Genomic DNA, 22,077 nt, shown 5'->3' with positions numbered 1-22,077 from the left:
AAGAAAGAAAAGAGAAAGATTTTTCTCTCCTTCAGGAGGGAAAACATTATTTTGACGAGATTAGATGGTGCACCTGAGCGGCTTGTCTGGACATTCCGTCAAATCGTTATAAGTCGTGTAAAATTGAATTTCTTTTTATTCAGATGGAGACTTTATTTATTTTAACTCTAATCTTATTTGCATCTATTATCTGTATTCGCCAAGGCTCTCACTCACTGCAAAAATGCAGATGAAGTAAATCTTACATAAATCCCGCCCATTTGTGTAATTGGTATACTAAGTGTTTATTTTAAGTGAGAATAATTTAGCTACAAATTTTCTTAAGGAATAACATTCTTAACACATTAAAAAAACTGAAAACTCTGATTTGCTTTTATGTTTGACAGTCGCTCTTGATTCCTTTAAGAGGAGCTAGGCGAGTGCGGCTCTCTGGCGCCATCTAGAGCTCGGGTTCGGGAAGGCCGCACTATCCGCCCTCGCTCGCCGCTTCGAGAGCCGGGAGTCTGCGTTTGCAGCAAGCTGCAACAACCGAGCGAATCCAGCAAAGAAAAGCGAGTTTTTGTCTTCCGGGGAAGACAAACCCCACTACTGGGGAGCACTGCTTAGTAACGGCAGGTATTATTGCTCCCAGGCAAGGAAGTTTTTTCTGAGATGTGCTAACTGAAAATCCAAACAAATAAAATAACGCCTTGCTTTGGCCCTAGTCTTAGAACTGGCGTATTTAAAATTTCTTTCAAGGCAATTTCAGGGTCTTCCAAGTTGGAGTTGAGCACGCTGGGCGCTGTCGGCGGCGATTTGGAGCCGGCATGGGGACCCGGCCGTGGGCGCAGCGCCCCCGCGCTCTTCGCCCAACGACCCGGGCTTGGACCGACCAAACCAAGCTGATTAAAGCACTCAAACAGATCGTTCCGTGTCCCGAGACCCCCTGTGAAGGGGAGAGAAGCGAGGGACCCGCACCTTCTCCAGCCCGGACCCGGGGATGGCCGAAGCAGTCTCCTGCCTCTCCGCTGTCTTCCCGGCGCCGTCCCGCCGGAGTCGAGGGCTGGGGGCTACTGGGTAGGCCGGGACTGGGCGGGGCGGGCAGGGTCTCCGGGGGCTGCCAGAAGTCCCGAAACCCCTCCTCCCAGCTCCTTGCGAAGGGTCTGCACTGCCCGCCGGCGCGAACTGATCCCCTTTGCCCCCGCCTTTTCTCTTGGAAACCCAAATCTAAAATCGGATAACACTTGGGGGCGTTGACCAATCTTCTCTCCACTCTGCGTCTCGCGGTTCCCCCGCCGCCCCTTTCCCTCCTCTTCCTAGTCCACTACCCCACCCCTCGTCTTCAGACGTCGTGCAATGGCTTCTTCCCTTCCTTCCTTGTCCCCCACCCTCCCCGAACGTTTATTGTATTTTAATCTTAAAAGCTACACCTCCAAATCCCGCACCCAAGGCCGCAGAGGCGCCAGAGCCCGCAGCAGATAAAGCCGGCTGAGGCGACGGGGCGCCGGGCTCCCTGATCTCGCGCCAGGGAAACGCCGTGCGTTTCCCGGAACTCTCAGCCACCTTTGCAGCGGGTAACTCGGCTGAGTTTGTATTTGCTGTTTTAATACAAATCCCGCCGCACTGCCTATTTCAAAGATGTGCTAATTACTACTTGGATAGCAGGGCGCAAAGTCCTTGTCCATTTCCAAGTACAAAGTAGGTTGCTAGAAAATTTGAAATTGCCTTTCAGCCTAAAGCTGCCTTACCTGAATGTCATAATTACAGTAATTATGTACATCCAAATTACATGCTAATTAAATTAGAATCAAATCGTTCTAAATCGAAATCAAATGAGGTAGTGAAGAATTAATCAATGACAACATAAATAGAGAGCTTCCTTCAGAGATATTTATTGTAACGATCCAAGGAGGAATTTGATCTGAAAAAGTCACCTGTTTATTTACTTTCAAATTAGTAATCAGTTATTATCCCTTCTCCATAATTTTAACCGTTCAGTGTTATTTACCCCCACCCTTTCCAGACGCTGGAGTTTATAGAAATATGTATGAGGTAAATACATACAGACATGCCTACCCTATATGTTATTGATATAAATATATACAGTGTGTTTGCAACTCCAGTTAAGGGAAGGTTTCAGCAAGTCCGTGGAAACATGTTCCTCCAGGGCCTGTTCTCAGGGATCCGGGAAAGCAAAGCAAGGCTATAGATTTTCCAAGATCCTTACACTCTCTTCCTTTAGAATTCATACTGGGGATTTTACATTGTTTTGCAAACATCCAACCATTTCTGGGTGATCTATTTATTTTAAAAATGCAGACTGATAAATCCCCTCTCCACCCCCACCCCCCCGCCCCGCAACGCTGATCTGTTTTCTGCTTGCAGTTTGCTGGCGAGAGTCAACATTTTCATTTTTGCCCCGGGAGCGAGAGATTAGCATCAGCGTCCTAAAGCGCCCTCTTCACCTGTGGAGCCCCAGAGACACGAGATACTCGCTGGCTTTCCTAACTAGCGAAGTCCACCCTCCAACCTGCAGAGGAGAAACGCGCGGGAGGCCGGGCAAGCTTAGGCAGGAACTGGCAGGAGAGGGCGCGTGGCGGCCCTGGCGCGCTGGTCCCCAGGGCGCAGCTCCCCTGGCCCACAGCCTAGAATTTCTTCTGAGTGGGCCACCGGTGGGGTCGGGGATGGAGAGCAGGACGGGTGCTGCGAGTTTAGCCCGCATCCTTTCCTGTTTACACTTCGTCGGTGGGTAGTCCAGCGGCCTCCTCGCTTATTCTAGGAGGGAGACGGGCCGCCTAACAATCAGGCTTTCATCTGGGTTTGAGGTACGTTCAGAAGGTTGCCAGACGCGTGTCTAGGAAAGCATCACAGCGCGCAGGGGTGGTGTCGCCTCTGGGGATGTGAAGAGCAAGCCAGCCCCCAGCTGGCCTCCTTTCAGTCTAAGGCGAGGTGCTTGGAAGCCACGATCTGGTCAGCACCCAAGCCTCCGGACCTCCGCTTCTGCCCACTCCATCTGGAGGACATTCAGACCGAAAGGACTGGGGTTTTCCGTGTCTACGAGTCAGGGAGAGGCGACTCACGGGCAGTTTGGGCCAGAATGTGCATTTCTTTGCGTTGTTTCCTGCGTTTCACCCCGCTTCATTATTAGTTATATTCTGAGGGTGTTAAGTGTGGCGTGAAGAGGGGCGAAAGAAGGAAGAGGAAGAGGATCTGTTTCCGCTTCTGTCAGCAGGAACGGGGTTTGAGATTCATCAGTACTGGGTTGCCATCGCATCTCCCAAACCTTATAGTTCCCTCCGTCTTAGTTTTTGCTCACAACTTTTAAAAAGCATTTCTCCTTTTTGATCTGAAAAACCCGCTCCCAAGACCAGCAGCTACTGCATGCCTTTCTCTCTTTTCAAGAAATGGTAACTATCTAGGTTTTCTTTTCAGAAAATAAAAAGATTTCTTAATACTCCTCAGCTACTGAAGCTAAAACGCAGCTTTCTCCCAGATCTTATTAAGCACAGGGTGTGGAGGGTGCGGCCTTGCAGAATGGCCTCCTCCAGCGCACCTCAGCCCAGTGGTCGTTTCCTAAGGAGGAAAGTGAAATGGCTTAGGTGGATTTTAAAATCTTTGAGAGTCAACGCTGAAGCATCGTAAATATTTGGTGATTAAAAACGGGAAACGCCGGGCTCCCAACAGCACCGTGATTCACTGTCAGCAAGCCATCTCCTGGAAGAACAGCAAGGAAGGTCTCTTCAAGCCTTTCAGATAAAAAGCTTTCTTCAGATTAAAATCGTATGATACAAAGCAAGATCTCCATTTTCCACTGCAAGGTAAGCAGAAACCTGCTGCTATGCTGCAGCAACCTTGCCTATTCTGGCACATTTATTAAATTAAATGATGACTACCTTACCACATAGACATTCAGATAAACAAGTCCTAACCTAGTAACCTGATCATGCCTGACCATTTGTAAATCGACAGCACCTCCTGCAGGAATTAATTTGCTAGTGTTAAATTACCTTAAATGTTAAGCCAGGGAAAGGAGAGGAAGGGAACCCAATAAAGTCTCTGAAGTTAGCCAGTGCTATGTCAGGCCACTGGACAAATAAGAAATGTCACTAGGTACATCCAGATTTCTTGAAAAGAATTTCTCTATTAAGGGTCAGAAGAATGACTTATCACCAGACTTTTCCTGTGGTTTTCTAAAAAAAAAAAAAAAAAAGTTACTGTTGAGGACTTTTGTTTTTGAATCATACGCATTAAACTTGGAGGATTCTTTTTTTGGAGTTAGTACTTAGGGAAACGTCTACACATACAACTAGACATACTTTCTATTATGAGCCTTATCTCTGGTTTTTACCTTGTACCTCAAAAGCAAAAGGGTAACAAGATGCTTAACATTTAAAAAATCACTTTCAATTGCTTTTGCCTTTACATTAGAATATGCAGAACAAGTCAGATGAGCCTCTTTAAAACTGTTACCATGTTATGATTATACGTGAAAATGCCTCCCTTCAGTTTTTAAGTTTGCCAAGTTGGAATGCTAACCCCTTGGGGCTGTCTAGCACCCTTGGGTGACCAAGTCTGAAAGCCAAACAGCAAACCAACATTTTCTATAACTACATGTGAATTTTTCTCACTGTTGGGTTGATAAGAATATTGGGGGGCGGGTACTGGTACTGCCTTATAGTTTCTCAAACAGTGAAGGATAAGTTAACCAGAGATTTAAAAATTCTTGCGGCCACCTTCAAGTTAAAAAGGCACCACACTTTTGTGGAAGTGTTAAATGGTAATGTATTTAATTCATTTTAATTACAGGATGCATTTCAACATTTCCCTTCATGAACACTACAGGTTCAGAAATTCTTTAAGGCAGTAAGTATTGCATAGGTTTTGACATTATCAAAATTATAAAGTCTAAAAAGGCATAACATAGGAAATAATCAGTGCAACACTGATGAACTCAAGGTGTAAATTAGCAGTCTTTATCAATCTCAAATGCACGCTTTCTTTTTTTAAACGAAGAAGGAAGGGGATCTTTAAGGTGCACAGTAAGTTACTGAAGAGTACAGGAGGAGGAATTCAAGTTCTCCTCTCGCAACTCTCTTAAAAATGTAAATAATCAGAGTTGCTTTGTGCCTTCAGTGAGCTGCTTGTGAATCAGAGGACATCTGTGTGTGCATATACAAGAGAAAGATATATCTATCTATACACACACACACACATACATACACACACACACACACACACCAGATACACATGTCTTAAAGTAATTCTTCTAAATTACTTTCTAATCTATGAAACTAGGACTGCCAATTCTCAAAAACCATCTGAACGAATGAGTATTTGTATTGTATTAAAGAGGTGTTTTTAAAATGTGGAACCATGATAATACTTGCGTATGTGATGGTTAGTATGTATTTTTTTGAATTGCATGTTACTTGTAATTTGAACTAAATGATTTTTTCTATAATTTTCCTTTACCATACACTTTGAAACACAAGGGGAAATTTATAGCTAAATTTTTGTACGCCACACATACCTATACTTATGAAATATATCTAAACAGTTTACTCGTTCATGACAATAAATGCTTAACCTTTAGAAGTAAACTGTGTGATCGAAGAAATGTCAGTGGTTGAAAGGCCATCTGTTCTAGGTAGAATAATGGTCCCTTAATGACACAGCAGTCCCAACCCAGAGCCTATGAAGATGCTAGGTTACAGGGCAAAGAGGAATTAAAGTTCCTGACAGAATGAAGGTTGCTAATCAGCTGATTTTGAAATACGGTGATTATTCCAGTCTCCTGACAGGCCCAATGTAATCTACAAGGGTCCCCCAAAGTTGAAAACAGTGCAGAATGTCAAAGTGTCAAAGCAATTAGGTACGAGAATTTGACTTGACTTTGTTAGTTTTGAAGATGGAAGAAAGGGGACAGGAGCCAAGGAATGCAGGTGGCCTCTAGAAGCTGGAATAGTCAAGCAGATTTTTCCCAGAGCCTCCAGAGCGAACCAACTCTGCTGACACCTTGATTTTAGCCTAGTGAGACCCATTTCAGACTTCTGATCTCCAGAACTGTATTTGCATTAAGACTGAGGTAATTTGTTAAGGCAGCAGAGAAAATTAACACATCATCCAAATGTAGCTAGCTTTTTACCCTAGAGCAAAACAACAAAGAAGTCTTAAAGTAATACAGATCAATCCATTACTTAATTCACACCAGCGAATTTCTATAGCGCTTACACTTGGCTTCAAGTAAATTCAAACCTTAAAAGTAATAAATGTGAATTGAAAAAATAATTAAACTATATCCATTCAATGTACTGTCATTCTTTTAATGATGAAAATGTCACAGAGTAATAAGGGGTTTTTATTTCAGTATAGGGTATAAGAAACATTTGTCAACTGAATATATTTTTACAGCCTCCAAATAGATTACTTACAAACATTTGCAGTTTATTCTTATGGGATTCATGTAGTTTTGTACTTGATGTAACAGTTTACAGAGATGAAAAATTAAAATAGAGCTTCTTATTAGAAAGACAACAGTATATAATTTAGCCCTTGCTACAGGTATTCAAGAAAAAAGTGGAGATATTTTTATTTGCAGTTTACTGTCGCAGGTAAGTCTCTCTATGTTCTCTACTTCTGCTCCATTCTGGTGTCACTCTAGTATGCTTATCTCCCGATAATGCTCTCTATGCACCTGCCCTCCTCTGTATGCATCCGAGCCACGGCGTCTGGGGTCGCTTCTTCTGTCCCGCTCTTCACCTGGACTGCGCCGCGGCCGCTTCCTTCCTTCTCTCGGCTGGTAACTGCCGGGGCTTCTGCTTCGGCTTCTCCGGCTCCTCTCCTCTCTCCCAGATCCTCTCTTCCCTGGACTCTGGTCACGGCTTCTGGGCTTTCTGTCAGAATCAGGATGGCTCCGTTTGCTGTTCTCCCCAGAACTCTCTTGTTTTAAAAACTTAGGCTTTTCCTTGTGACTGTGACTGCAAGAACGTTCCTCATCCCGTTTTCTCTGCTGAGACTTGCCCGTCGCTTCAGGATCACTGTTGTGATTCCCTGAACGCTTGTTTTTCTTTCTTCTCTTCTCCTGCATTTTTGTCCCTTTGCTGTCACTCTCACTGCTGCTTTCTGAACTGTCACTAGAGGAGGAGGAGGAGGAGGACAGCGGGGACGGGGGGGAGGAGGAGGAGGAGGAGGAGGAGGGCTTGTTTTTATGTTTTTTGTGTTTACTTCTGCTCTTCTGAAGCTTTTTCTTTTTTCTATCTTTTTTCTTTTTCTTTTTTTTCTTCTCAAGTCGATCTAATTTCCTGTTATTAGGGAAAAAACAGTAATAGGCTATGTAAAAATAGTCTACTTTCACTGACAAATATAAAATTCTGAATAGACAATACAGTTTCTTAGAAACATTAAAAGTGGTATTCAAATACAAACACATTCTTTACTTTTATTAAACAACAAATTGTTTTCTTCCTTTTAAATTACTCAAGGCACATACACAATAAATTTAAATTTAAAAATACATTAACTGTCTCAGTATACTGTCCTCTATAGTAATGACTATTACATTTTTTTTTTTTTACTGAATCAGAATTTGAAATTATATAGTATTCTACATAATCGTCACCATGGCATAAAGAAAGGTCTGTAACATTAGCTGGACCAACTGCAAACTCAAATATAAAGCTCTAATCAATGAAACATTAATTTTATGTATGTACTATTTTAAAATATGGAAATACGAAACATTACACTGTCAAAATTCAAACGCATATTCTCCAGAAATTCAGAATAACAATATATTTTTACATTTTTTAATACTCTATTTTAGTTACATAAAAGATCACATATTAGTTTTCAACAATTGTTTAGACTTATTAAATAATTAGGACAATTCTACTATGGCATTATGCATTTCTAAAGAGTAATTCACATTCTCAGTAGAGTAACTTTATTTATAAGATATATTTGAGTTACTCTGAAATAAAAATGTCCTCACTGGATTCTGTCCAGCCATCCTCAAAACTCCACATATTGAAACAACATGAGCTCCCTCTATTGGACTCACCAGACATTTCTTAGATTCTTTAATCCGGAGGTAGACTGTTTAACATGATTCATACTTACTTTAAATTTTAGCATTTTCAGCATTCTTCATAAAATTGTACAAAATTAAAGAGAGTAATACATGGCCCACAATATCCTCTAAGAACAAACTGTATATAAAGATATACAAATCTACTATGAAAAGTAAAACCTACAAATAAATCTATTTCCAAATTAAATTTTCTGAAAAGTTCAGTGACTTTGTGGTATAAGCTGAATATATAATCTTACATCCATTTTCATATTCCTGAAAGACAAAACTATATTACTGAGGCTGAAGAATAATCAATACATCAATGTGATACACGGTTTAAGTACCTTAAACTTAGGATCAGAGATGAATATGACCCTAAAATGAAACATAAGAAAAAATGTAGGTGAATTAATTAAACAGACACTTTTTAATCACCTGAGGAGTTTCTGTTTTTGTTTGGTTGTTAGTGACTTTAAAAATTCAACTTCTGGATCTTCTTCACCCTCGCTTGCAACATATTCCTAAGTCAACAAAAACATCATTAAATTGCTAGACTAGAAAACAAGTTAGTTGTCAGGAAACATTTACAAATAAGTTTTATATTAGGGACACACTGTTGATGAGTATGACATTTTAGATTGGAAAGTGGAATTCAAAAACTTTTGTAGTCTACCTGCCAAGGAGGATCATAACGGCCTAAGAGATTAAGAGGACTGCTTTATCAGGAGAGGACGATAGAGAAACACAGATGAAATATTTAAAGCACGGCTTCCACTCTCTCTCGTTTTTATTTTTTTTTTAACCTTTCTCCACTTTTATTTTTTAAAAAAACTTATTTATTTTTAATTGGAGGATAATGGCTTTACAATTCTCTCTTAAGTTTGAATTTAAACACTTGTGAGTTTAAATATTTTCTGTTTAATTTAATGAAACATAAAACCCAGGAAGATCACGAGCTCTACAGGAAGGTCAAAACACCCACACTTTTTGCCTTTCTAATTCCAACAGTACATTATTAAATATATTAAACAGTACACATACATAATAAATGGGCTTCTCTGGTGGCTTAGAGCTCTCCGGTATTCTAGGTAAAGAATCTGCCTGAAATGCGGAAGACACGGGTTTGATCCCTGGGTGGGAAAGATCTCCTGGAGAAGGGAACAGCAACCTACTCCAGTATTTTTGCCTGGAGAATCCCATTGACAGAGGAGACTGGCGGGCTACAGTTCATGGACTTGCAAAGATTAGGACACGACTTCGACTAACACTTCACTCCACTTTATACACGGTAGATAGGTTACACGTACAATCCCTAGCAATGTCTGAGATGGAATGTGACTCTCAGAGCAGCACAAGTTTATGCCAGTGGGAGTCTGGGATTTAGTCTCAGCTCTGTCTCTCAACAGCCACATGATCTTAGGGAAATCACTTAACTTCTGTGGGCTCCAGTTTCCTCATTAAATGAAATAAATGATTTATATTAGAACATCTACAACCCTTTAAACTCAACCATTTCTGGATCTATGTACAGTTTAATCAAGTAACTGTTTAAAATACTTTCCATTATTTTGAGGGGTTTGCTTTTATACACTTCTTCTCATTGGTTCTGTTTAACATCACTTCAGGCTAAGTTAGCAAGAAGGAAAAAGTAACAGCCTTATCACCAGATCAGTTAGGTATTTTATCCACAAAAACCCAGAGAAGCAGTTTTATTTATTAAAATATAGGTTTAAAAACAACTTCTCGTTTAGGCTAAAATAATAAAGAAGCAAAATCAAGATGTATTTTAGGCATTTTCTTTGCTCTATCTTGCCTTCCTATGGATATATGCATATTGGAAAACATTAAGTAGCAATTCACAAGCAATCACATTTAGATTTATAGACATTTTCAGCTTACTGATAAAAAGATCATTACCTGTGATGGATCATTTGCGGTCAAGTTTCTCCCCAGTACATTTCGTTTCAGTGCAAACCCACTGTTTCTCATCTCCGCTATTAGCTCCGAGGGGTGCATCGATGGCCCTGTTCACAAAAATCACAGTTTGAATGTATCATTTATATCTCTCTACCTTTTTCGGACTCCACAGTAGGAATGTAGTTGAAGCTTTGTTAAATAAAATCACAGCTAAATCAACTCAATAATCTTCTGCTGAGCAAATAATCAGATATGATTTTCTAAAACAGCAGTCTGGAGATTCAGAATAGAAAATAATTGCATTTTTCTTTACGTGCTAGGGGACTCTCTTCTTATGTAACTTTGTCATATTGAAAAGATACACTTAAATGTTATCTTCTTGGTAGTTTTTAGTATAAAATCAAAGCAAAATGATAAAAAAGACTGTAATTAAATTTTTAATAGTTATTCTCTCAGTAAGAATTTAAAAAGAGATACTTTTAAAGGTACATGAGCAATTTAATATTCTAGTTTCCAATTCAAAATTTCTAACCCTTATTTATCAAATACCAATACTGAATACATTGCCATGTGGTTGCTAACTCACACACACACACACACACACACACACACGCTATCAGTAACCATCAAGTACTTTAGTTATAATCTTGCACATATACATACCCAGAGTTTGAAACTTCTAGTCATTAGTTTGGGGTTGGTGACAAGCAGTTTTAGGCTGGTTATATGTGTGTATGTGTTATATTTTCTACAAGCTGTTGTTTGCACTTTAGCAAAATCCCCGAACTTTTTGAAAAGTGAGCTTGTTTTGGTAATATAATATGCTCTAAAGACAAATAATATGGGCTAAACACAGATATAATTAAAAATAAAAAAATTTTAAACATCTGTACTCTTCCCTCAAACATTATTATATGTATGTAAGATAAGAGAGACTCTTTCCTCCTCCTTTTGCATATTCCAGTTTCACTTTGTTTTCCCTGCCGGCAGCAAATAATGACATTTCATGGAAGGTTTTAGAAGTTTCTGGCCTAAATCATTACACTGGCTCTAATGAACTACACTGGGCAATGTATCTGGAATGCAGGGAAGAATAGGACAGTTCCTGCCAACAAGGAATTCATATGGGAAGTTGGGAGGATGGAGAAACACTCAGAAACTGATATTCTAGTTTGCTGACTGAGTATGTCATCTAGTTTCTTTACTCTTAACTGCTCTCTTGGTCTTTTAACTACTGATACTTATTTGCACGCTCACTTACATGTTACCATAAAATGCAAAAGGAAATAGGCAATACAATTTAAATCCGTTCTCTTGTCAGTAGCATCTTTGGTAAAAAGTTTGGTCAGACAAGTTCAGGTGTAGGTCAATAACTCTTACTGGACTCTGGGCTTTACCATTCTATCCATATTAGCAAAAACAATTGAAAGTTGCCTACAGGTATTAGGGAGATAATTAGAAAAACTGCCTATTATTGGAGTATGGGAAGTATTAATAATGTGATGCTTTAATTTATTGGGGGAAAAAGCCTTATTTATTGAAAACAAAAACATCACAAAGCAGTGCCTTTGACTGATATATTTCATTTTAAAACAACATGATTTTTTGTTTTTTCTTTTATACAATTAGTTCCTGTGGATTACTTTAATGACTTTGAGAAAAATTATTCAGTTTGGTTGATAATATCGATAATAAGATGGTAAGTAAAAAACTGAATTTTAAATATTAGTATGGATTGCCTCTAAATGGCACTGAAGCGCTAATACAATAGCTTTAAATTAATTATAGAGTGTTCACTTTTTGGTGCCTTGTCAAATTTCACATGTAGAAACATAATTTTATGAAGTAGAAAATGTCTTTCCTGAAGTGTCAAAACTACATTTCTTTGTCAACAACTTTTTAGATGTTAAATGAATTCAGAAAGCAAACATGTTAAGAATTAGGATAAAAAGCACTCCAGTGAAGGGCTAAAGAGTTTTGGCCATTATGATGAGAGGGTACTGATTTCATCAGTTTTCATCAAAAGATGGGTAATTTTAATAAAATGTATTAGAAAACATGCTTAAAATTTTTTCATTATAGCACTTCCAACCACTTCAAGAAAATGATCTCTTTTTCCCCAGGCTGACAGAGATTATACAGACTATGAAACAAAAATTACTCTTCCATCACTTATATTTCTCTAAAATCTTAACTGAGATTTTATAGTACATATGCTCAGCATGTACTTCCACACTGTAAGACTCTAAATACAGTGATTAGTGAAGAATCTAACAGTACTCAATAAATAAAACAACTATTTTTTTGTCAGTAGCTATAACCATTTAGGATTATTTTATATATATATATATATATATATATATATATATATATATATATATATATATATATATATATTTTTTTTTTTTACAAAAAATGCTCTTGATAGTAACATTTTTCAAAATCCAGACTTATTCCCTTCATTTGGTACTTAAACTTTCTCCTATCATCACAAGTTCTAGGTTTAAAAGATGTTGACATATCAAGTTTAACTAAGATATATTTAGCAAGATATCTTTATACTTTCATGTTATTGTGATAGTGGCTGGGTAGAGCTAAACTGACGGACACGACTCCAGCTGAGAGCTCAAACTTTAATTGATATAATAGATTATACAGATATGTTTAAAAGACAGATTTTACAAATATGTTCAAATGCAAAATGATTACTTTTTTTGGATATCTTAATAATTTAAATTACACATGTAGCTGGGCTTTAGGAATGTGTGGTTTGCTCTTAAATTTGCCATGGCAGAATGATTCTAGAGAACTCAGAAAAAAGGGCTTCTGCTGCTGCTGCTAAGTCACTTCAGTTGTGTCTGACTCTATGTGACCCCATAGATGGCAGCCCACCAGACTCCTCTGTCCCTGGGATTCTCCAGGCAAGAATTCTGGAGTGGGTTGCCATCTCCTTCTCCATGCATGCGTGCATGCTAAGTCACTTCAGTCATGAACGACTATGTGCAACCCCATAGACAGCAGCCCACCAGGCTCCTCTGTCCACAGGATTCTCTAAGCAAGAATATTGGAGCGGGTTGTCATTTCCTTCTCCAAGAAAAAAGGGCATTTGTTTTAAAATGTAGATTTGTGAGGGATCCTTTCTAGATCACTTCAGCCAGGCTGGGTTAAGCCTCCGTAGCCTGAAAACCAGTGTTCCAAATTAGAAAAGCAGGTCCATGGAAGAAACTGTTTTCAGCATTCATTAATTTTGCAAACTTGCTTTGCTATGATATGTGGGTAAATATCAAAATACTGATTGTGACTATAGTATGCAGTTCTATGTCCTGATTAGACCCAGACTTTATTCTACTAGGAAAATACCATGAAGTTAATGTCACAGAAAAAAATTCTGAAGGCAAATTATATTGTATTAAAATCATGTTTGTGAAGGGTTTAATTTGTTCATTAAGAACATTCATTTTTATAGAACTAACAAAAGCAACAGAAGGTAAAAAAATCTTCTGTAGTAAAATAGGTATTTTATCAGAGAATAATATAGGAATCAAAAGGGCTGGCTGTGAGAAAGGCCCTATCGCTGACTTCACAACTAGAGGACGGTAGTCCCAGGTGAATGCCACACACTGCACAGAGGAAGACTAATGCTAAAGGCAGAGATACTTCCTGTGTTTCACTGTTAACCTAGGCCCATCTGCTTTTCCTAAGACAGAGGCATCTTCCTTTCAAAATTCATCATTCCTTTCAAACAAAGCATTTCTTCTACTATTTTACGGCATCCAGTGGGAGAAGAGAGGACACCGAGTTCTAGGTTAAGAATAGCTGTATTAGAAATACTTTGAAAAAAAAGAAAAAGAAAAAAAAAAAAAAGAAATACTTTGCCCTCCTTCTCTCAAATACACTAATTTAATTTATAGGATGCTACTGTTTACTGGGGCACTGAACACCACCAACTGTTTGCTGGGACTAAAATGCTATTGCTAGAGTGAGTATAATTTTGTTTGCAATGACAAGGGTGATCAATTTTTTTCCTTCTTGTTCTGTGTATTTTAACTTTATATAATGAAAAAAATCTCAAACCTAGAGAGAATAATGTAAAGAGCTCTATATACTCACACAGCCTCAACAATTATCAATATTTTACCATTCTTGTTTTATTTACTACCTCCAAGTATTTTTGTTTCTTTTTTGATAGAGTATTTTTCTCCCTCTCCTTCTCTCTTTTTGAGGTATAAATGACCCATCTTAAATCTCTTTTAATCTAAAAAAAGTAGCCATTTTTCCTCCTTATGCTCCCTTTATTGCTATTCATTTGTTCAAGAAACTGGGTCATTTTTCCTGCAGAATTTCCCCCATTCTGGGCAATGATGTCATTTAATATGTTCTTTTGACCTTTGTATTTCCTGTAAATTAGCAGTTAGATCTAAAGGCTTATTATTCAACTATCTGGGTATTTTATAACACATACTTTAGGGGAATAATGGAAGGTTTTCTGAAGTTTGGATTCAGGAAGATGACACCTGAAAACAAACACATTTTTGCTAACGAACTAGACTAAGGAAAAAAAGCTAAGACTTCAACTTGGTATGGTCTTGGTTTCACCATGTTATTTACTGTGGTTTATTTACTAACAGTGACATAAACCTTAAAAATGTATATGTTTGAAAATAAACCCCCAAACACATCACAAATAAATTATGATTCTTATTTCCATGTAAAGTACGACATTTATTTCTTCTTTCTTTCTTGAAGTTAAACTGACTATATATTGTGAAAAATCCACACTCTGTCACTAAACGTAAAAAGGACACTTAGAAACACTAGTTATGTACGTGATCAAGAGGGAGAATTATCAAAATTATCTTATACTTGTATTTGATTCCTAATATTACCTAACCTTTTTGCTTTAAAGAAAGCTTACAGAAAGTTATCTTTAAAAAAGACTGAAAAGGGGGGCACAGTAGGAGCGTGCAGCACACGTCCCAGGGAAAAAGTGAACAAAGCTATTAATAAAGTGTGTGGGTGATTTTTATTTATACAGATGAGAATGTTTTATGTATGATTTTCTAAAGGTTATGCAAGAAACCAATTGTACTGAATTGTAATAAAACTGCTCCATACTGGGAATTTTCCTGACACACTGCCAGTTCATCTTAGTGGAGGTTGGAAACAATAGGGTTTCTTACTGCCCTTATCCAAGTTCATACTGAAGAAAGCTAATCTGATCTCTATTAAGACATACAATACAAAGGAAAAATTAAACATTTCATTTTTGTCTGTGTGTCTGGAAAATACACAAAAGCAAGGAAAGGTGAAACTGCTCTTATTGTATGCTAGTGAAAAACACTGTATTAAAAACAGCCTTGCCTTACAGAATCAATAATGTTAAAGATATTTGAGTTTCATTTGATTATATCTTTATATTTTCAACTTAATTTACATGCAGGTATTTCAGTGATGATACATCTATCACTAAACATTATAATAAAGTGATAAAGATAATAAAGTGAATTCACAGTCCTAGAGAACAAAGAAAAATCATTTGTGTTGTGATGAATATGAAGTATTAGAAGTCAGCACTAAGTTCTAAAGAAGTTATGAGAGTATGAACACTCTTGAAAAGAAATGCATCCATGAACTTCAAAAACATCATGTTGAGTCAAAGAAGCCAGACACAGAAGAACACACATCGGATGATTCCATCTATATGAAGATCATGAACAGGTAAAAGTAACATATGGGATTAGAAATTAGAGTGGTAGTTGTAAGTGGAAGAAGCCAACTGGAAAGGGGACTGAAGGGTATTTACTAGGTGATGACAACGCTCTATGCTCTATATCTTGTTGGAGAAATTCATTACATGGATGCATACATTTGTCAAATTCAAACTATATTTAAGACCAGTGAATTTTACTTAAAAATAAATCAAGTCAGTCAACAGTGGAGCTTTCCTGGTGGCTCAGCAGTAAAGAAACTGCCTGCCAATGCAGGAGACACCAGTTTGATCCCTGGGTGGGGAAAATCCCCTGGAGAAGAAAACAGCAAGCCACTCCAGTATTTTTGCCTGGAAATCCCATGGACAGAGGAGCCTGGTGGGCTACAGTCCAAGGTGTTGCAAAGAGTTGGATACAACTTAGTGACTAACAACCACAAACAACAACATTCAAAAGTAATTACTGAAAAAAAAGTAAAAAAAAAAAAAGTAATTACTGAATGACTAAGTTACTATAGACTTTCACTACATTTCTAAACGAGGTCTCTCTAAAACTATGGAGAGACCCCTGCATAAGGAATTGTAATTTTACATAGAAAGTGATTTTGCAAGTCAATATTAAGTATTACTGAGGGCTTATTATTTTATCTCACTAGGTACTTGAGAAATAAAGAATAGAGAACTTGGTTTTTGCTTTCAATCTTTTTGGGAAAGTTAGTTCATACAAAAGAATAGGAAATATATAAATCGTAAATTTGTGCTATACATTCAGAGAATAAGATGATAAATAAGATAATGTTTAGTATAGTTAACAAAGCCTAACTAATCAGTCACTAACTAAACTATTATTTACTAAGCATGTACATTGTGCAAAGCATTGGGAATACAAAGATAAATGAGATACAGTACCTATTTCAGAAAAGCAATACTTCCTAGGAAAGAATTAGAAAGTGAGTTTGACTTTCAAACTCTTAATATAAGATTTAGGAAAAGGTAAAACATAGGTATTTTAAATAAATGGAATGTGATGAAGATTCATGTTTGGGTAGAATTATTTCTAGGTAGGCAGACTACCTAGACCAGGTAGACTACATATCATTCATTCTCCTTTCCCCAGGTAATCATGAACTTCCTTTACTTGATGTCGGCAGATCTTGAGTAGATGGAATGATATCAACGGGGAGAGTCATGTAAAAGAGTTATGACTGCGATCTGAGAATCATTAACACCCCTTTGAGATGGGAGGTGTAGCCTCCACTAGCCTCACACACGCCTTTTAACACAGAGCTGAGCCATTTACTGACAGAACAGGACTGCAATTAATTTGTTAATATCAATGGAATTTTAAGGCACAGCCGCTCTAACAACAAGTTTAATCACTGAATTATACCAGTGCTTATAGACAGTTCAAAATTACTCACTGGTCAAGAGCATCAATCTGACCTTTTAAATACTAGGAACTGACAAGTTTTACTCGTTACCCTTTGGTAACCATACAGTTTTGTTTCCTATGTCTGTGAGTCTATTTCTGTTTTGTAAATAAGTTCATACTATTTTTTTAGATTTCACATACAAATTGATATCATATTTGTCTCCCTGTCTGTTTACTTCCCTTAGTATAATCTCTATGTCCATCCATATGCTGCAAAGAGCATTATTTTATTCTTTTTTATGGCTGAATAATGACCAACAAGGGCTTAATTTTCAAAATATACAAAGAGTTCACACAACTCAATAACAAAAAAACCCACACAACTACATATTAAAGAAGAGAAGAAATGGTGTCTAACCTTCCTTCTTTATTTTGAGGTCAACGCTTTATTTATTAGTTTCAGTATCTGCCTACTTGAGGAGCTTAGCTTTAAAGAGATTCTGGTAATACTTTTCCTGCAGTAGAATTATGTTGAAGGATTTAAGAAAAAGTTCTGCCATCAGATGTAATGCTGTCTCAGTGGCTATGATGGGAGGATTCAACTTCTTCAAAGCATTACACAAAAGAATTCAGTAACAGATACAGTGGGATAGGCCAGATGGTCAACTGAGTTTATCATCTTTCTAAAGAAAATCACTTCAGTATGCTCCTAGGTGTCTTTCTAGTACAAGCTTATGATCAGACAATTATTTTGTTAAATTTCCCAAACATGTTCTCAAGCAACAAAACTCCCTCCCACATGAAAGCTGATGGAGAGATGGAGGGGCAGCGTGTGGGAGCTCTGCTGCAGACAATGCTGTCAGTGCCACAGCTTAGTGTGACTTTCAAGAAAGACCCAATCAAATCTTAGGGGAAATAAGGCAAGGAAAAGAGTACTGACATGCAAACAAATGTTTGCAACAAGTATGACACCTCAATTTAAGCTGCTTGTTAATTTTCATATTGTTTAAACACACTAAAAGCCTTTGGCATAAACAAGAATGGATAGAGACACTTGAAACGTTAAGTATCAAACATCATTTTGGCTGTTAGAGGTACGGCTGGACCTCTTATTTAGGCATTAATACAGAGAAAGTAATTTTGTGTATGTCAACAATATTCAGTGACACCATTTTGAACTTAAAATTTAGTTTTATTAGAAATGTGAGACTTACCATGGTATCATGGACTGTAACCTACTAGGCTTCTCCATCTGTGGGATTCTCCAGGCAAGAATACTGGAGTGGATTGCCATTTCCTTCTCCAATGGTATCATATAGTCAGTTCCGAATACTCTTAAATTATAGCTAAGTTTTAAAAAATGGCAAAGTAACTTTAAATATATGGCAACTCAGACTTAAAAGCAAAACAGAGACTCAATTTATCTGGATCAGAAACCAACAGCCAGCAACTGGGAGATATACCTAGACGATAACCAACCACTGCCGGAGACTGGGCAAGGACTAGCTTAAGAGATGAAAATTCCTGGCGCCCAACCTTAAAGGGGCCCTGACATTTTTGTGAGTTTTACTTCCAGAAACCCCATCAAGTTCTCACTGTCAACAGCAAAGAACAAGCCCCTGGTACTTCCCTTCCAATAGTGGGAAGGGAGAAGTAACTATAGTGAAATATACCCAGAGCATTTTGTTGCCTTGAACAAGTGCTTAACCTCAAAGGAAGCTATGGCTCAGAGGTAAAGAATCCACCTACCAATGCAGGGTTAGAGCCTTGGGTTGGGAAGATTCCCTGGAGAAGGAAACGGCAACCCACTCCAGTATTCTTGCCTGGAAAACCCATGGACAGAGGAGCCTAGTGGGCTACCATCCACGGAGTCGCAATGAGTCGAACTTACTGACCAAGCAACAACCACAATAACCTATGTGAGGGAAGAAAGAAGCTGTACGAAGTGAAGGGAAAAAAGCTGAGAAGCACTCGTGAAGGTTACAGCCCAGAGGCAGAGGCTCACTAAAAGAGTGAAACTCAGTCACAGAATTATATTGAATGTTTCCCCTTCCTTCCCTCATATCTTACCACAGCATCAGTAGGGTTCCTGTAAAATAACAGATTATAACTGAAGCCAGGCTCAGCCTCTATTAATAGAATCTGTAGGAAAACCCAAAGATAACAGAGGAGACAAAAGGACACCAGAGGAAACATCCTTTAAAATTTACAGCTACAACAAAGAGTAAATACAATCTAACTCCTAGCCAGATAAACGCAAAACCTCACTCTAAAGGCCTGTTTACCTTGGGTCTGTCTACCTGATACAGTATGTCTGGCTTTCAACCAAAAATTGTAAGTTTGCTAGGAGGCAAAAACCATAGCTTGAGAGACAAAGCAAGCTACAGAATCAAACTCAGCTATAATGAAGATTCTGGGGTTATCAGGTTGGGAATCTAACATAACAAGATTCATATGGTAGGGCTCTACCACAAAAAGTGGACAGTATGCAGAACAGATGGGTAATGTGAGCAAAGAGATGGAAACTCTGAGGAATAACCTAATGGAAAGGATAAGGGAAAAAAACACAGAAATAAAGAATGCCTTTGATGAGCTCATCATCAGATTAGACATAACTGAGGAAAGAATCAGTAAGCTTTTAAGATAGGTCAACAGAAGCTTCTCAAACTGAACAGAAAAAAATGGGCCTCATGTGAGGGAGTCAGAATATCCAAAAACTGTAGGACAATTACAAAAGGTGTAACATATGTACACTAGGAATACCAGAAAGAGAGAAAAGAATGGAAAAAAAAAATCTGCAATAATAATGGCCGAGATTTTTCAACACTAATGATAGACACCAAAACACAAATCCAGAAAGCTCAGAGAACACCAAGCAGTATAAATACAAAACAATCCATACCCAGGCATATGATATTCAAATTGAAGAAAATCAAAGATGCAGAGAAAGAAAATAAAACAACCCAGTTTAAAGACACTGAGGGAAAAAAAAGACAGATTAAGAGTAAAGATACAGAGAAAGATGAAAGATGTCAGAGGGGGAAAAAAACTTAATCAAGAGAGGGACAAGGATAAGAATCCTATGAGACTTCTCTTAAGAAACCATGCAAGTAAGGAGAGTAGACTGAAATATTTAAAGGTTGAAAGGAAAAACCCACTAGTATAGAAATTATCCAGTATCCAGTAAATTATCCTTCAAAAGAAGAAATACAAGTAAGATAAATATTTTATTCTTCTTATTCTTAACTGATCTAACAGATAACACCTTATTCGAAATGATAACTGCAATAACAGATTGGATGCATTATATTAATAACTATGGATCAATGAATTATACGCAGCAATGCTGCAAGAGACAGGAGGAAGGAATCGCACCCAATTGGTTTACTCTGTTATGATACACTGGTACTACGTGTGACGTGGTAGAGAGTTATTTGTAAGTGGACTTAGGTTAGTTCTAAATGTATACGGGAAATTCTAGGACAGCAACTAAAATTTTAAGAAAATTAAGCATAAATGATATGCTACGAGAGGACAGAAAATGGAATCACACAAAATACTCAATTAAAACCAGAGAAAGCAAAGAGTGGAAGACAAAAACAAAGAACAAGGGCAACACAGAGAAAACAATTATCAATATGGTGGATCTTAATCCAATTGTATCCACAACAGATTTAAAAAACATCCTACTGTATGCTGCCTACAAGAAACCCAGTTTAGAGTGTCTTAAAAAGTGGTGTGCAGTCCTGCCCCAGGCTACTGTGCTGTGTTTCCCTAGTCGGCTCTCAACCCTCCATCAGGTTGCATTGCCCTTAAATCACTAAGCCCCACCTCTTTCCAATCCCTCTTTCTTGGTCAATAATCTCACCTCCTACACCATGAGGAAGCTGTGAGAAAGAACTCCTCCACCCTTCCTTGCCTTCCTTCATCTGCAGACCTAGCCACACCTCCTGCTGGATCCCCCTCCAGGCACTGGGCCCTTCCACGGAGGGAGTGACGGCTCTTGACTCCATCGTCAGTCCTTCTGTGAGACCACTTGACCAAATTCAGTGCATATATGAAATGTTTTACAGAATTTAAAGCATCTTTTAAAATTGGATTTTATCCTTAATTGCTTATTGTTCCACTTAAGATTAAAATAAACTAATAAATAATAAATAAGATAAAGTAATAAAGCATTACATCAGCAGTATGATTTAGTACTTGCTGAAGGTATTTTTTGATCTCTCGGTTTTATTAAAATTGATTTATTAATTGCTAGACAATTATTTACATGAAATCTCACGTTGATCTCAACAAAAGATCAGAATTAAAACTCTTAGGTAGACACAAAAGAGATTGTTTTCATTTTTGTTTCTGTAATGTTTATGCTACCTAAAGTTAAACTTTTAGTTTTGACTGTCTTGATTATGTGACTTTTCAATAAAAATTTTCAGTCTTAAAGAAAAAAAAAGAAACCCAGTTTAAAGACACTGAGGGGAAAAAAAGACAGATTAAAAGTAAAGATAGAGAGAAAGATATACCATGCTAACACTAATAAAATACAGCTGGAGTATAACATTATTTTCGGATAAAGCATATTTCAGACCAAGGAATATGCTTTCAGAACAATCCTTTATGAAAGATAAACAGAGACAATTACATAATGAAAATAGGGCACACTCTCTAACACATAACAATCCCAAATGTGTATGCACCTAGTAAGACAGTATTAAAATATGTGAGGCCAAAACTGATATAAATGTTTTCAGAAATAGACAAATCCTCTATTATAGTTGCAGTGAACTTCAGGACTCCTCTATCAGAAACTGACAGATCTACCAGGCAAAAAATCAGCAGGACGTAGTTGAACAGCACCATTCCCATCACCTGGATCTAGTTGTTATTTATTGAGCACTCCATCCAATCAAAGCAGAATATACACTCTTCTCAAGATCGTATGGAAGAGTCACCAAGACTATATCCTGAGCCATAACCTTAACGTACACCTTAACATTTATAAAAGAACGGAAATCATACAAAGATTGCTCT

At 37.8% G+C, this 22,077-nt stretch overlaps 1 protein-coding gene across 1 annotated transcript in view; it reads right to left on the bottom strand.

Moving 5' to 3' along the window:
* Positions 1-6,402: 6,402 nt before the first annotated feature.
* Positions 6,403-22,077, bottom strand: part of CIR1 (corepressor interacting with RBPJ, CIR1) — a 37,030-nt gene continuing 21,355 nt past the window's right edge. The window contains 4 exon segments of the mRNA XM_069577175.1: positions 6,403-6,656; positions 6,659-7,280; positions 8,486-8,571; positions 9,968-10,074. Coding sequence (XP_069433276.1) covers positions 6,579-6,656; positions 6,659-7,280; positions 8,486-8,571; positions 9,968-10,074 — 893 coding nt within the window. The 3' untranslated portion in view covers positions 6,403-6,578.

This window comes from Ovis canadensis, chromosome 2 (genome assembly GCF_042477335.2).
Source record: "Ovis canadensis isolate MfBH-ARS-UI-01 breed Bighorn chromosome 2, ARS-UI_OviCan_v2, whole genome shotgun sequence".
In the NCBI taxonomy this organism is placed as follows: Eukaryota; Metazoa; Chordata; class Mammalia; order Artiodactyla; family Bovidae; genus Ovis; species Ovis canadensis.
The sequence above is the reverse complement of the archived record's forward strand: the minus strand, read 5'-3'. Positions and strand labels throughout refer to the sequence as shown.